Raw genomic sequence first — 15,906 nt, forward strand, 5'->3', positions numbered from 1 at the left:
GTTAGAAAATATAGACTTATAAATGATGAAAATTGTAGTAGTGTAGAAGAGTGTAGGTAAATGGGCTGTAAACAGCTTACATCAAGTCAAATGAGGCCAAATTATTTTCTGAAAGGTTTCCCTGTGAATGAAGACCCCAAAATCAGACTTTATTTATTATAAGAGATATTTCACAGTTTAACACAAATAACTGCTTGCAAAGATGCATGCTATTTTGACCCACTGAATGTGGTTCAGCGGTAACAATAGCCTTCAGTGTTTATGCAGTTTCTTTGCAGCCTACACATACAACAGTAAGTTTACATTTGAAAACAATTCAGTAAATGATGTGCAACTAGAGATCAGTCCTGGGATATGAAACAAAAAAGACTGAAACATAAACACTGAAAAAAAACCCACCTGTAAATACAGGTGTTTTCATTTCATGCACATAGACCACTAATTAATACTTTGTAATGAGGAATCATTTATTCAGGGTTTACAAGTGCTCATCCTTTGGAAAACAGCTGAAAATCATCATTAATGGCTCCAGACTTTACAGATTGCTTTAAGAATATTTTATTTATGTCTGCATATTTAAAGTCAAAGACCATTCACAAACATTTATGTATTTAACATGCCATACAAACAGTGAAATTATTCATGGAATAAATTCTACTCACGAAATGAAAGTGCTCAGAAAAAAACATGTTGCAACTCACTGCAGTTTCAGTACAGCAATATAACAAACTCCCTCACAGTGACCACTGAAGATGAATTAAGCTGCTGTACATAGAGACTTGGTGTAAGCATCGAAGCCCATTAAAAAACTAAAATGTTCTAATTTTATATCCTAATAAAAAAGTATTCATAAATAACTTGGGATAAAGCTTAATCTCAGCTTCAACATTTGTAATCTTAATGTTTACTATGGATTCACCAGGTAGAATAAATGTATGGTCTACCCTTTTTATAACAAAGGTACATTTCACCCCAAAACCAAAACTGCATTGATTCCCTCTGGTCTATGGTCTTATTGATCCTTCTAGAGTTTGGATCAATGCCACCTGTTTCATCCAACTGTAGAACCAACAAGCTTATGCCACGGTGAGGATTACTCCTCCTGGAGTATTGATCAGAATGTAATCACACTTAAACACAATGATCACCTAATGGGTTTCCATCCAAATTTGTTTCATCAAGGTCAAGGTCACATTTGCCATTTTACAGATAACAGCACACCATGCATCGTTTTGCAGAAATCATGACAGGGTTACTCATTTAAAAAATAAATAAAAACTATCTGCAAACCTTGTTGTCAGTAGTTTGATGAGAGACTGACTTTCTTTCTAAAAGGTTACTGTTTTTTGTTTGTTTTTTTACAGTTAACATTTGTTAACTGTATCGCTGGAATTAGCTATGGTAAAATTTTATTTAGTAAAAAGAAAATGGTGAAACAGGGCTGATGATTTAGCGTAAGAGGCATTGCTGCTGAGTTTTCAATGCTTTGAGCATCAAAGGGCCGTTGTCATTTAATTTTTATTATTTTCAAGAGAAAGCAGACATATATAAACCTGTCACCTCCAAAAACAGCAACTCACGCCTGAATAATGTAGACTGACATACAGCATAAGAGGGCCAGAGGAAAATCTGTCAATCTGACATTGGGACGAACTGTCACTTTAAATGCTTTCAGAACAATGTTGAAGAGTGACTGTAGGAATGGAGAGAAAATGTCAAAGCTGCTGCCAATCATGATAAGAACAATAAAGGCCTGAAACAGAGAATGTGCTGTTCTGAGCATTTCAGACTGCAAAGTCAAAAGAAAAACAAATACACAAACCATGTTTTTTCTGATCCCTCGATATCAAGGAATTTTGTACAGTCCTTAGTTGGTCAAAAATATGTTGAATTTTCTCTTTATCTAGCATGAACTATTACAGCCCAGGCGAAAAGTGTAGATTTCCTCTAATACCAAGTTCTCATGAATGGCCACAGGATCTCGCAGATTATCCTGAGTTGACTTCTCTGTGTATAGGGCTAGTAGTTACCATTTGGTACCACTAGGAGCAGCCAAATCCCTGCAAAACAGGCACCAAGACTGGAAGCTGTGCAGTTTGATGAAAAATGAAAAGCTAAACTTGCTCACAGATGCAGTTTTTATACGTTTGCATCCGATGTGTGCCATTATATAACCATTAATAATAAATAGACAAGGGGAAGCCAAAGACGCGAGGAAAGTTCGCTGTCTGTGAAATGGGTGGGTGTTCATCAACGAGGCTCAGTGCAAATAAGTGTAAACATATTCCAAAGCAGTGGGTGCTTTAGTGGTGTTGGTGGTGTGCAGTGCCGGGCAGTGTGCTCACAATCCACTGTGTCTCTTTTTCTTTCACTTCTCGCGGAGGAGGTGTAGCACGACCGTCTTCAGGTAGTGTCCAAAGGCACAGACAGCAGACACCAGCCAGTGCGAACAGAAGTTTGGGTCAGTGCTCACCACGCACTTTGTTACATCCACCTGCAGGGAGACAGAGGAATAAAGATAAGTAAGTTTCACACAAGTGGCAACCTTTGTGGCTGAAAATAAAAACCAACCAAGATATCCAACTTTTCAGGAGAAATCAACATCTTCACCACCTGCTACAGAAAACAGTTTGAGCCAATTTCCCCCCTTTATAACAACTGTACAAAAGATTTATTTATTTTTACAGAATTCACCTGTTGTATGGTTATAATCACTTTATCACTAATCCGGCCCACTCAACATGTGACATGTCTCAATTTGAGCTGTTTGTGAAGTTTGTGCTACTGCTTAGGTGAGTCAAATGTAAGTATTTTTTGTGTTACTTAACTCTAACAAGTAGATATTTGTGTCTTCCAGATCCATATTCTGTGAGTCATAAACTGTATATAAAGAATGAATGTAGCAACCATAACATCAACCATTTGTTTTGGCATTTTGAAGCCACCATGTAAATATTTTGAAGCTAGAAGAGACCGTATTTGAATAAAAAACTGTAGTGCTAAGTTATTAGCTAAAGCTAGCTTTTAACAAGCTGCATCCATATACTGTGTGTACGGTAGCCCTGAAAGGTCAAACAGACTGCAACTCAAAAAACTACCAGCAAATAGGAAAATGCTGCAAAACCACACAAAACACAAAGGAAATACAACAGAAAACAACAAAATCTAACAAAACACCATGGAAATGTTTCTGGGGAAACAATAACACTCCCTTTTTCTATTATGTTTTGTTTAACGTTCATTGTGTTTTGTGTGCTTTTACAGCATTGCTGTAGTTTCTGGTCTTTTCTTAAGTTGCAGTGCACTTGACCTCACTGTCTGTATGGGTGCAAAGCAAAGACACAAATACCTGCTTATTAATTTTAAGTAGCAGACTAATAAAATCCAGGGTGTACCCCGCCTTTCGCCCTATGACAGCTGGGATAGGCTCCAGCGCCCCCCGCGACCCTGAAAAGGATAAGCGGAAGCGAATGGATGGATGGATGGATGGATGGATGGACTAATAAAATACTTGTCATATGATGCAGGTTTAGAACCCAGGAGCCAACTCTAAGGGAGGGAGCGCTAAACACAAAACACACCTTTAAGAGAGTTTGATAAGCAGTCCCAAAAATACAAAGTCCATAAGACAACATACTGACAAAACACAAAGGAGAGACAACACACTCACACACTGAGGGATAATATCATGAGGATGAGACAGTTGAAATAAGGCAGAGGAAAGTTAAGAGTTTAAATTAAACACTGTCCATAGAGGACCAAACTGTTTTGGAGAAGGCTATAAACAGCATTTCTAGTGCTATAAAGCTGGCTTGTTTTTCAGTTGATTGCTAATCAGCTAACTAACTTTAATCAATAACCTGGCACAATACACCTCTAGCTCAAAAAAAATCAAAGCTGTCAGTGGCTGGTAAGCTTTCTTTCAAAGCAGAATTTCACATATCATGATGTCACCATGGCTATGTCCATCGTTTATTTACAGTCTATTGTTTTAACCCTCTGAAGTCTAAGTTGCACTGTCCCGGGCTGTGAGAGTATGTTATTTTTGAAAGCTGTTCTCCCAAGTCTTGGTAATCAGGGGACAAAAATAAATAGAATAGAAGAAAGTAAACCTTCTGACTGACACACATCAAAAGCTATTTTTACTTTTTTTCCCCAAAGAGTCCTTTTGGGGGTTTTTCCAAAACAGATGGTTAGAGTTTCTCTTCGTGAATGATGACTTGGTTCTCACAGGGTTTAACAGACACAAGACGACCTTACAATTTCAACATGTGTCCTTCATTTTCCACTAATCTGACAATCTGCAGATATGCAGCTAGCCCACAAGAATGCCATTTTAAAGCCAGAGCCCACACTTAATTCTGAGCACTGCTTACAATACGAGGCCATCTACTCAGACTTTTACAGACAATGAAATACCACAGAGTGCAGTTTAGTGTCAGCTCTGACACTAAACACTTCTCCTCCTTCAGCTCCTGCCGCTTCTCCCAGTCACACAACGTTATTTAAGTTTTCCCCGCACACTGACATCATCTGTCAGAGCAGACGTCTCTGGGTTAGAGTGAAAAACAGGTCGCTCATTTGTACTCAGGAGGTCAGTTATACAATGCATCGCTCTCCATTTCGTCACACTCCACTTCTCTCTGAACAAAACAGGCTCGGGTGCCATGTTTCAGAGCGCACGGGCCTGTGGTTCGCTCTGCTGGAAAGGCATTAATGTGCTCTTTCCAGCAGAGCAGAACGCGGACAGAGGCACGTTGTCAGGCATCGTTCCATTTCACACACTGTTTGTCCAGGACTTTATCAGATAGGCTATTCCTATAGACACAATTCTGCAGAAGAACATCCCCTTTCTAACTGAACCATTTGTTCCAGGTTTTTCCTTTTTTTGTAAACAAAGAATTCTAGTTAATTTAAAACAAAAGGATATTGCGATTCTGATCTGGGTGGCTGTAACACGATATGACACACCAATTACAGGTGGAGCATGCTGTTTTAGGCCGACAAGCACTGAGAGGATTAATAACAATGAAATATAGTTAGCTTCACTGATTTGTTTCCTCCCAGCCTCTGCTGCTGTTGTGACGAACTTCATCACAGCTAAATAAAATAAAAATGTTATTTTTGAAATGAATTTAATTTAAAGTAGTAAATACAATCTTTTTGGTTTAACTTCAATTGAGCCAAATTCGTCAAGGGGCAATTTGCTCAAAGCAGATCGTATAAAACAGAAAAAAAACAAAAGACACACACACACACACAGAAAAATCAAGGTTAAAATCAAAAAAGGTTCAAATCAAAAGTCAGACAGACTTTCGGCAAGCTTTAACATTTTCATGCATGAATTATGACAACCTCAATCAGCATTTTTTTCTTAAGTATTTTTATTCATCTTTAGGCATGAAAAGAAAAGAAGAAACTTAAGAGAAAAATCCCGATTGAGGTTGTCATAATTCATGCATGACAGGGTTAAATAACAATTACAATGAAACACGTCATACATCTATAGTAACATTAAACGCCCAGTGGGTGGCAGGGTATGGGATGACACATCAGTGTCCAGTGTGGTGGTTTATGTGCACGTATACCATCAAAACTGACACAAATACAAGAAAATAGCCTTTGAATAGCTGTCCACTGTAGTGACCACTATGTGTGAAAGGGTTAAGGGAATTCTGAAGTTTATTTGACCAACAAAAATGTTTTCATTTAAAACTGCTTTATGCCCACAATTAATGTGATCAGTTGAGATTACTCTGCTAGGGCCTTAGGAGTAACTGAACTTATGTATCCACTATAGTTGACCTGGATGCCAAAAAGTTCAAAAAAGGAAGAGCTGTGAGTGAAAACCCTGAGCTCGGTAAATCTTCAGAAAGCTTCTGAAAACATGCAACCGTTCATTAACATTTGTCGGTGTCTGACAAATAGAAAAGACCTGCAGGTGATGAACTGGAATGTATCACAAAGGCTGTGTGAAAAGAAAAGAAAAATCGCCTCACGTCAACTCAAAGCGCAAAACTGAAAAGCGGGACTCTGAAGTTACATGTCCACACAAAGCTCCAGTTTCAATTTCAACCCTGCTCGAACAGCCTAAAGCAAAGTTTCTGACTGCATGTAAGTAAATCACACATAGCGTGGGAAAAGGGGCAGGTGAGCGCCACACTATTTTTACAGCAACCATAAATCCCTTCTACACGTTCACCGTCTCAGATCAGTACATTTTTACAAAGAATAAAATATTTCTCATCATATGTGGAGGGAGAGTTTCCTAATGTACATACACAGATACCTGAATATGTAACATAGGTTGGTATTGGAAGAAAAAGTCGTTACAACGTCAGAGAAAGAATGCAACAATCAGATGATTATAAATGAGCAAGCAACTGGTGACAGTAAGAAGGAAGAACTCCCTTTTATCAGGAAGAGAGCTTCAGTAGAATCGGGATCAGGGAGGGGCAGTCATCTGTTTTGCCCGGGGGAAAAAGAAGACTGAAAAGAGCAGCAAAGAGAAACCACGACACGTAAGCAGGCTGTGGTTGGTTAAAGTTATAGTCATTGTGGGGAACTGCATTAACTTAACAGACTAGACTAGCTGATGGCTTCCTCTCTTCTTTGGTTTTATGAGCTCTTACTGACACTTAACCGAACCCACAGATGCCGGCTGTCATTTTCAGTTACTTGTCTCATAGCTGCCACATAGTCGTACATTTATACAGACTAACACACGCTTACGGAAACATACAAACAAGTAATAATAAGTCGTCCTTACCCAGCCTCCTCTCTTTTTTAACCAGGAAGTCAGGCTCTTGCGGACAAACTCCCCCATGCAGTCGACAATGGTATGGACCATTGCTGGATGACCATGGCGTACACAGTCCACCGCCAAGGCTCCCGCTACAGCGTACAAGGAAACCACCTTTCCCCATGTCACACCTTATGAGAGAAAAAGAAACCACATCTTTACTTAAACCTATGGAAGCATCAATGTCCTGGTGTCTGATGTGTGAGCACATACTGAAAGTCATTATTTCATAAGTGGAGAGACCCTGCTCTCCACTTGAATAACTGCAGTAGGATTTAATTCAGCAAATGTGTCTGTCAGCAGCTTTCTTTAAAGGTGGATGAACAAATTATCCAATCTCAGCAGGAGGCCTGCAACGGGGAAAATCCAAACACCAGACCTGGGACGGCAGGCAGGCAGAATGCCTCGCTAGATTAGTGAGCACATCATTTCTCCAACCAAGCTTGCACGCTCAGTAGAGCTTTCTGCCGCCACACCATTTACAGTCAGTGCTTCGGACTATTTTTGTCGTGTTTATATGTCCAACACATACAAACCGAGCCTCGGCTTCATCAATCTCCTCTAACTGTCGTCTGATCTCTTTGAAGAGGAAATCTGGAAACTTGCAGGATGATACTCTAAAGTTTCTGCATATTTCATACTGCTATCAACATCTGATAGGTCAGGAATGTAGTTTTTTTGAACTGTTCAGAAAGATTTTAAATGTTTGAAAAGGACATGAAGGTATGAAGGTAAAATATAGTGGAAATTAAGCTGTACTCGATACTCGATAGGAAGTCAACCAAAAAAAAACAACAACATTCAAGCCATACTCGAGTATGATCTCCCTGCTGCTACAAAAACAACACTATGTAAGTTTTAGGTGCTGTGAATGAGAAAATCAGCTGGAGTTAAATAAGGCTTTCACTTGTGGCTACTTTTACAATAAGACACACAACATCAGAAGGGGTGTAAAACATATATTATTATATTATTATCTATGTTTACTTTTATATAATTAATATGTACTTAGTACTACAGGAAATGGAAATTGTAACAGTGTAGTCTGTGTGTGTGTCGACTACATGACTAAATGACTACAGCTACACCGTTGCGCGGGTTGCGTTACGATGCCTGAACATATTGCCGCTGTAGTTTATCTTTGTCGTGCGGAAAGCCAAATGACATTTCTAACTGTGCTCGTGCAGATTACACAAGTTTGTGGTCATAATCTGCTGTTGCTCAGGACTTCCTCTTTGTTCTCTTCTTCTGTCGGCACTGCGGTTTGTCCATGTTTACACTGTATTCACTGATACGCAAGTTTTCAACATGAGACTGAGACGTGAGACCTTTTTTTTTTTCCCCCTTTTTTGCTCGTGGTATTGAATTCCCTTTGTAAGTTATCATAATCAGTTGTGAACTGTGAGAATTAAGGCAGATAATCTTTAAGTTCGCTACGTTTGAATTACTAAGTAACTCTGAACATTACTGAGGACCAGACTGACTGGATTTTCTCTCGTCTCCAGCCAACTGTTCTTTACCTTTTCATCAGACTGCTTTGTTAAAAATTCCCTGAAGAATTACCCAGCTGGGACTCATGTCTGAACTCCTTGGGTGGGGTCCAAACTGTCTGTAACAATCACTCGCTCCACCATCGTGTTAACCTAATATGGACTGAATGTTTTCCCTCCAGCTCCTTTCATTTGAGGGGGATAATGGCAGCCCTAAAAATGTCTCTCACTAATAGAGAATCCTGTGGTGAGCCTAAATAAGAAGTGTTTACACGACAACGGGCGGCATTATCACTTATACAAAACGTTTTAGCCATTTGTAATTTGTAAAGTAACTCAGTTCTCTAAACTTTCAGTACATCTTTATTTTGTCTGTCTCAGGCTTCCTCCTTCCCAGTGATAACCAAAATACGTTCCCTTTTTTCATTTTGAAGTTCACTTAGTACAGGTTAGACCAGTTAAGAAAGCACCAACGTTAGTTCCTGTGATGCAGATCTGCATGGCTTGATTTTCCAGAGTTTGACCTACCTGTGGAGAAAATGTCTGCAGCGACAGCCAGGAAGGCGTCGGACACCACGCTCTCCGATGCCACTGTGATGTTCAGCTGGCGGGCGACGTTACGGTACACATTGGGACGAAGGTACTCCAACTCATCGCCTGTCCAAAACAAGAGAAAGCAAACTCAGTCAAAGCTCTCACTTTAAAAAAAACTCTCAAAACAAAGCTGTGTGGCTTTTAAAAGTAACTATTACACATTATAAGCCACAGCTATCTCGTCCAGTAGCTAGTCATATGGCTAGTAAAGGCAATTTTGACCACCTTAGATAATGCTGTATAAAAGATATGACTTTTGAGAGATATTACTGAATAAAATACTTTGCATTTTACAAAATACTTTGTATTTAATCTAATTGGAAAAATGTTGTCAATTGTTTTGATTTACTGGGGAAGCACTTTTGCTCAGTTAGACACCCTGGCTTGGTCAAAGAGCAAAGACCGTATATTAAACATGGACAATGTCACTGTGAAGTTGAACCCAATGTAAAGATACCCATTTCCTTAATCATGTCGTTCCTGAAAATGGCTGAAATTGACCTCACTGAATGCAAATCTACTTCTGGCCAAAAAAAAAACTAAACTAGTTTAAATTATGCGGCCTAATTGAAAGGAAACAATAATAATGTTCTTTAATTACTCATACAGTGATTTTGATATCACCAATAAACTGCTGGTTAGCCTACATTCTGCTAATGCGGGCTAATTGGTTGGTTAAGACTTCTCAACAGGGCCTGCTTCCATGGAACTGTTTTCAAATAATAATGATGACAAATATATTGGGAGTGTAGCTACATCAAAACAGGAAGTCACGTGTTTATAAGAAGCAGCTGGTTTGACCGGTCGTCAGGAGGCTGGTACTGAAAATGGCCTGCTCACCTGAGGTGTGAAACCATCTTGGTGCATGCAGTAAAGTGTCCCGTATGTCATTCCTTAATACTCACAGAAAGATATTTTACTGCAATTAAGACACTGTAAAAAAATCTAATCTACAGACTCAACCTCTTCTATCAAAGAAATAAGGAAAATTGAAAGAAATTTACAATTAATATAAAATTTATATTAACAGGCAACAACTCAGCGTTGAGCTGAGCTTGGACTATCTCGCAGGCAACCCCCTATTAAGCCAGTCAGTCAGTTTTTGAGTTTTCAGAACTTCTTTGGTGAAGTTGTGAAGCCTCAACTTTAGCATTTTCACCGTCACCATTTATAAGTGACAATCACAACACAGCCATGCCCTAAAGGATATCACGCTTTACTGCCCCTTTGGACTCCAGTGTGGATCATAATTTACCTAATGAGCATCATGTTGTATTTAGTAAGAATTGAAACTAGGGATTGAATTCATAAACACATCAGGAAAGTGTTTGTTGAAGTCACAGGTGCAGAGAGCAGCGGAGACATTTTCTCATAGATTTCTATAGAACCAGACGACTGTTCAAAAGAATCAGGTTTAAAGCACTTCTGTGCTGGTCTCACTTTTCTAACCCAGAAGCTGTTTCTATCTGTTACATACATTCATTTTACCTCTTGGCTGTTCCCATCTTTGTATTTTAAATCAGGGTATGACAGCCACGCACCGGATCTGACTAAGAAACAAAGGGACACTGCCCGGTGATAAAACACGGGTTTATCATCTCTCTGAATCTTAATGGAACCCTTTTAACAGTAAACACTTTAGTGAAACTATTAACTGAGCACTGTAGAAAGACTCAAAGCAGAGGAAAAGAGCTAAACTTTCCAAAGATACCAATAACATGCTGGAGTCTCTGACCCAGCCCAAAAAACTCCGTGACATAAATGTTTTTACACAACATAGTTTTTGTTGAGATTAAACAAACCAGATATGACATATCAGTTAGTGAGCTTTTAAGATGCTGGAATTAAGTGAGTTTGGTCAGAACATGGCTAGACTGGTCCTCCTTGCTTGGAGTTTTTCTGTTATTTTGCCAGATATTAGTCTGCTATCAAAAAAGGTGAACTATTTATGAAAAAAGTCTCATTATTGTCGAAGTGTTTTGTAACTCTAGTCTTAGAAGGGCACAAGTGGTTTTGTTCAGTTTCACTATTCAGCAACAGTGTACCCCCTCCAGGATTTTCAAAGCTGAGCAGCCGAGTTTCAACATGAACTTCCAGTGAATTATCTGGAGGTGGGAAGTTCCGCACGCATGGTAAAGTGAATCCTCCCAGAGGAAGAAAATCCACCACACCAGTTTTTATACTGGGCCAGCATCCAGAAAGGAAAATATTACGCAAACTAAACGGTGACCTTAGCTTTATTATGGGGATTCCTGGGAATCACGTCATGATTCTCTAAATAATAAAGGTGTTCTCCGATAAAGTCGTTTACGTGTTTATTTATTTATAAGTATAAATATAAAATAAAGACATATCTTTATCATAAACCCCAATCTGACCGTTTAAACGATTAAAATATAGATATATTCAATAGAATATAGAATATTGTGGCATTTGGCTGCACAAAAACGTGAAAGGTGAACTCAGCGCTCCCGGAAACCATATTAGGATTTAGCAGGAATACGATACATTCTTGAATATTAAACACACATTTGAGGGTGATCGCGGGTCTCTGTTTGAATTAAGTGTACTATTGTGCGCAAAAAACGCACGAACGTTTCCCGAAAACTTACCCAGCCACAGCAGGACCGAAGATATCTCTCCCAGTGTCCCACCTGACGCAGCCAGTCCGTGTTCAGGCTTGGACCAGCCGATCCCGGCACGGTTCAGCCTGGAGTGGATGTATTCCCTGCACAGTGCTTTGGCTTGGGACACCAGCTCCTTGTCGGTGGGCGAGCGGTCAAACACTTCAGAGGCAAACACAGAGGAGCGACGCAACATCTCCATGCCCCCGTCACCCTCCTCTGAGTGCGCTCCTCACCTCACCGCCTCCACCGCCTCGCTCAGCGGCCGCTTCTCCCCAGTGGACGCCCCCTCTTCGAACCTTCTCCTTCTGCCCCGTCTCTCTGCTAAGAGAAAGGAAGACTTGTGGAGATTATCCTGCAGAACAAACACGGGGATTAGTTTGTGAATATCTTTTGATAGCCTAGATAAAGCTCCAGGATCCAAACGCAATCAAAGTCTGTCGAAAACCCAGGATGGACACTTCAAGGAGAAGCTTGGCACTATACCTGAAAAGTTGTGTATGAATCCTTAAAGGTGTGCGGACATCAAACATCATCCAAGCGCACTTACCCGAAGTACTATGTCGAGAAGGTAAAAAAAACCCGACATCTTAAGTGTGCTGCATTTTAATCTCGCGGAGTAGAAAATGTTTTCACTTTTAATGAGTTACTGCCACGCTGAGTGTAAAAAATGCTTTCCACTTACAGTCTGCAGGCAGGCTTTCCTTCTAAGGGAACTTATTGTGGAGTGAAAGGCGGAGATAAGCTGTAGCAACGCAAGCACCGCCCCTCTGCCCCCGACCCACCTCATATAAAAGACACACATACAGGACACGACCCAGTTGTGTCTCAGCTGTTAATCAGCAACTGTTTTTATTAAAGGTGTGTCTACAAGACAAATTGTAATTTAAACTTAAGTAGTTCTGATTTGTTGAAAGCAATGAAGCATTTAATGTAGTTTAAATGAAAACAAAACGTGCGTGGTTAAATCAAGTGTGGGATCATAATGGAACATGAGAGCGGTATTTAATTAACTGAAAGCAGGTTGTGAAGAGATTAGAGGCAGTTCAACAGTAAAATGTTAATAAAAAAAGCCCTCTGTCTCAGATTAGAAAATGAAAATGGACATGATGAAAGCAGTATTTCAAATTTTTTTTTTTGCTGTATTATGTGACGTAATCTTTTACTGCACACGATTTTTCTTTCACAACAAAGCCAAACCCATTTAATAGCCACCATTAAATCGCGTGACTTTCTGACAGCGTATTAAAGACAGCATCACACATGCGTGTTAATGACACGCAACAGTGGGATATAAATGCATGAGGAGTTAAAAGAGGTGAGTGGAACACAAATACTCAGGGTTTATGGTCACCTGATCCAAACTTACCTCTATGCTTCATCAAAAAGGAAAGTTTGAAGGCTAGTAGGTGTCTGCCTCCTGAATCGAAAGTGGGGGCTTGTTCCAGTGAAGAGGGGCCTGAAAACCGAAGGCTCTGCCTCCGATTGTACTTTTACAAATATCTACAAGCCACAAGTAAGCCTGCAGTCAAAGGGCAAAGATCTATGTTGGGATAATATGATGCTACATGATCATTCAGGACTTTGTATGTGAAGAGAAGACTTGACATTCAGTTCTGGATTTTAAAGAAACCAGTTTAGAGAAGGCAATATGAGAGAAATGGGATCTCTCTTTCTCGGGCCTTTTAACACTTTTATTGCACTGAAGGCTGAAGGAGTTTGATATTTGATATTAAATATTTATCTGGAAGTTGATAACACTTGTGCCTGTTTGACTTAGTCTGAGAAAGGGCTAGCCTTGCCGTGTCCAAGATAACATTAGCACTCACTAGAGCCATTTTCACATAAAACTATATATCAGATTGTCAGTACAATACTACAAAGTCATTCTAATCTTTAATTGAGTGCACAAAGTGTTGATTTGGTTATTTGTCTAGAGATCTCACAGCCAGAAGTGGCAGGCAGTATCGTCATCGACTGGAGTATTTCCAGTAATGGGACTAAATCTGATTTGTTTCTGGCTACGACAAACAAAGCTTGGTTCACGTCAAGCGTCTTGTCCAGCTCAGCAAGAAAACAGGTTGGCACACATTTCTTACAAAAGTAAATGATTCCTTTAAACCAAATAGGGGCTGGGTGGTGGTGGACTCACAGCTGTTGTTGTACATTTCACAGGAGGAGATAAGCTCAAAGTCACACGGTGTCCGCCTTTTTCATAATGTACTTCAAATGAGGGAGGTCACTTTTTTATGGGAACCCTCTGTGACACAGTCGTCCAGCACAGATAAGAGTTAGCCGTGATAAAGAAAGCAACACGGTGCACCACTTTACTCAGTTTATCAAGGCAGAAATCAAAAGCTGTAATCTTAGAACTCTGTGTTAATGCAGATAAAGCTTGTGAAGTGAAGAAAATGAAAAAAAAACTTAGCGACAAAGGTAATCAAACAAGAACTAATTCTAAAGTCTTTGGGCTGTAGAGTTTAACTGTTAAAAGCTGCAGTCATCATTACTGACAGCCACAAAGACCCTTCTGAAGTGGAGGCACATTGTTGTCTGAAAAGTAAAGGAGACACGCCTTCACCACTCCCCAGCAGAAAAATGTTTGAACACATCAGCTTGGCAGACGAGCAGTATCAGCATTTCTGGGGAAGACACCACACCCACTGCTCAGTGCTGTTTGGACAAGCCTGAGGAATGCCCTGCTTTGTTTATGACTGACTGGCATTATTTTCTGCAGATCCTCTGTAATACATGAGACATAAAAAAAAAAAAAAAAAAAAAAAAAAAAAAACAACTCCCCAAACTGCGAGTCTCACCCTGAACAGGGAGAAGGCTGATTTCTCTTATCTTCAAAATGTCCAGCACAAAGTGTGTACATTTTACCGTCGTTGTGGTTCAGGTTATGCAAGCTGTGCAGATCTGATGCTATTTCTCAAGTGAGCAGCAGTCTCGTCAACACTACTTTACACCTGACTGTACAGCAAAGGCTACACTTTTTTTTTTTTTAAATAATGCAATAACACATTTATTTAGTGTTCCAGCTCACTATTCCTCTTTGGCATTTTCTTAAATATGTTGTTTAACCTCATCATCCTATCTATACATGAGCAAATGCTTAATTTGATTAATGGGGGATGTGGCTCGTTCCTTGAAATCCAAACTATGAAATTCTGCACGTTTCAAAGTCGTCTCGCTCAGCCAAGTCTGGCATAAGATCCAGCAGTTAATATGAGAAAATACATGCCGTGTGGGGAACTAGTTTGGCACGCTAGTTTTAATTTTGTGTGTTTATTTTCTGACTGTCTCAAATCAAGACCAAAACATTTTGTTTTGTACATATAAATTATGTCAGTTCTATAAATGATACCTGTATTTTGAAATTACTCAGTGAAACTTGACACATTTTTCTGTTTGGTTACTTGTGGATAATGTGCACTTAACTAGGCAACATGCAAGTGAAACCTCTACTCATTTCTGGACGTTTCAGTCTCTTCTCATCCCAACACTTTAGATGCTTTTTGTCAGGTTTTATGTACAGTTAAATGCCTCCTGTTTTTATATTCAATTTTTACGAGTAGTCATATGTGACCTTAAGGTTTTATCTAATGTTCATTATGTAAAGCAACAGATCTGAGATATTAAAATGTACTTAGACCCTACAAGAAAACCATTATTAGATAAGTTCCACTCTATTTAATAAAGTAATTTCAGAGATAAATGAAGAATTTCTTTCAATGCTTTCAGAAGCTAGTCTGGTCAAATGTTAGTGTTGCATAAAGACGGGCTGACTTTTATAGGAAGTGAAGATTTTGTGCAACTTGTCTAGAGATTATCACAAAGGGGAACTATTATGCTAATTTCTTGGGGGTATTGCAGTAGATTTGCATGATGCAGTGTTAAAAATAATTCAAATTTATCTTGTATTCAGCCTTGGGGCAGCCCCGGAGTTCGTCCTGCATCTAAAATAAATAATTGTGGCCATCTTCTTCCTTCTTTAAAGCCTTTCTTCCTTCTTAACGGCTGGTTTTTGAAAGAGGGTTTTAACAGCAGAATGGTGACTTTGTTTTTTTAAAATGTAGAGCCAAAGCTCCACCTTGGTTTGAGACATCTGTACAGATTGTGCATGCTCTCATACTTACACAGGATTTCTCAGCCATATGAATATGAAGCTCAGGTGGCTGTTTATTGCAGTGATGTGAACTTCAAAGAAATTAACATTTTCAGAAAAAGTAAATTCAGTTGCTTTGAAAATGCAATGTGTACTTTGGTCCATGCTGCTTATCTTGACAGCAAGACCGCTTGCAAAAGAGATTAAAACTTCCTGGTTAAATAAAGATTAAAAAAGAAAAATCATTCAGGTATTTTTAAGTTGAGCATTCACCATTGAAACTATATA

General features: G+C 39.3%; 1 protein-coding gene across 4 annotated transcripts; it reads right to left on the bottom strand.

The window, feature by feature from the left end:
• Window positions 1–542: 542 nt before the first annotated feature.
• On the bottom strand, window positions 543–12,213 carry boka (BCL2 family apoptosis regulator BOK a). 4 transcript variants are annotated; one of them, XM_085448659.1, is made up of 5 exons: window positions 12,061–12,213; window positions 11,499–11,831; window positions 8,821–8,949; window positions 6,770–6,933; window positions 543–2,494 (listed from the first exon to the last, which is right to left on the bottom strand). In XM_085448659.1, the coding sequence occupies exons 2-5, from the start codon at window positions 11,710–11,712 to the stop codon at window positions 2,369–2,371; spliced, it is 633 nt and encodes a 210-aa protein (XP_085304785.1). In that variant the 5' UTR covers window positions 11,713–11,831; window positions 12,061–12,213; the 3' UTR covers window positions 543–2,368. The 4 variants fall into 4 exon arrangements, with proteins under 4 accessions (XP_085304785.1, XP_085304782.1, XP_085304784.1 ...); XM_085448656.1 differs by having other exon boundaries at window positions 11,499–11,834; XM_085448658.1 differs by having other exon boundaries at window positions 11,997–12,213.
• Window positions 12,214–15,906: the final 3,693 nt, after the last annotated feature.

The sequence above is a fragment of the Copadichromis virginalis genome, linkage group LG23, assembly GCF_057382275.1.
Source record: "Copadichromis virginalis isolate Kocher_CV1m ecotype Utaka linkage group LG23, C_Virginalis_male_GT1.1, whole genome shotgun sequence".
Taxonomy (NCBI): Eukaryota; Metazoa; Chordata; class Actinopteri; order Cichliformes; family Cichlidae; genus Copadichromis; species Copadichromis virginalis.

Coding starts and splice junctions, on each gene's coding strand:
- boka (XM_085448659.1), bottom strand. CDS start 11,712: ATGGAGATGTTGCGTCGCTCCTCTGTGTTTGCCTCTGAAGTGTTTGAC. Junction 6,934..8,820: donor TGCAGACATTTTCTCCACAG/GTAGGTCAAACT, acceptor TTCTCTCATAAG/GTGTGACATGGGGAAAGGTG. Junction 2,495..6,769: donor TAAAAAAGAGAGGAGGCTGG/GTAAGGACGACT, acceptor GTCTCCCTGCAG/GTGGATGTAACAAAGTGCGT.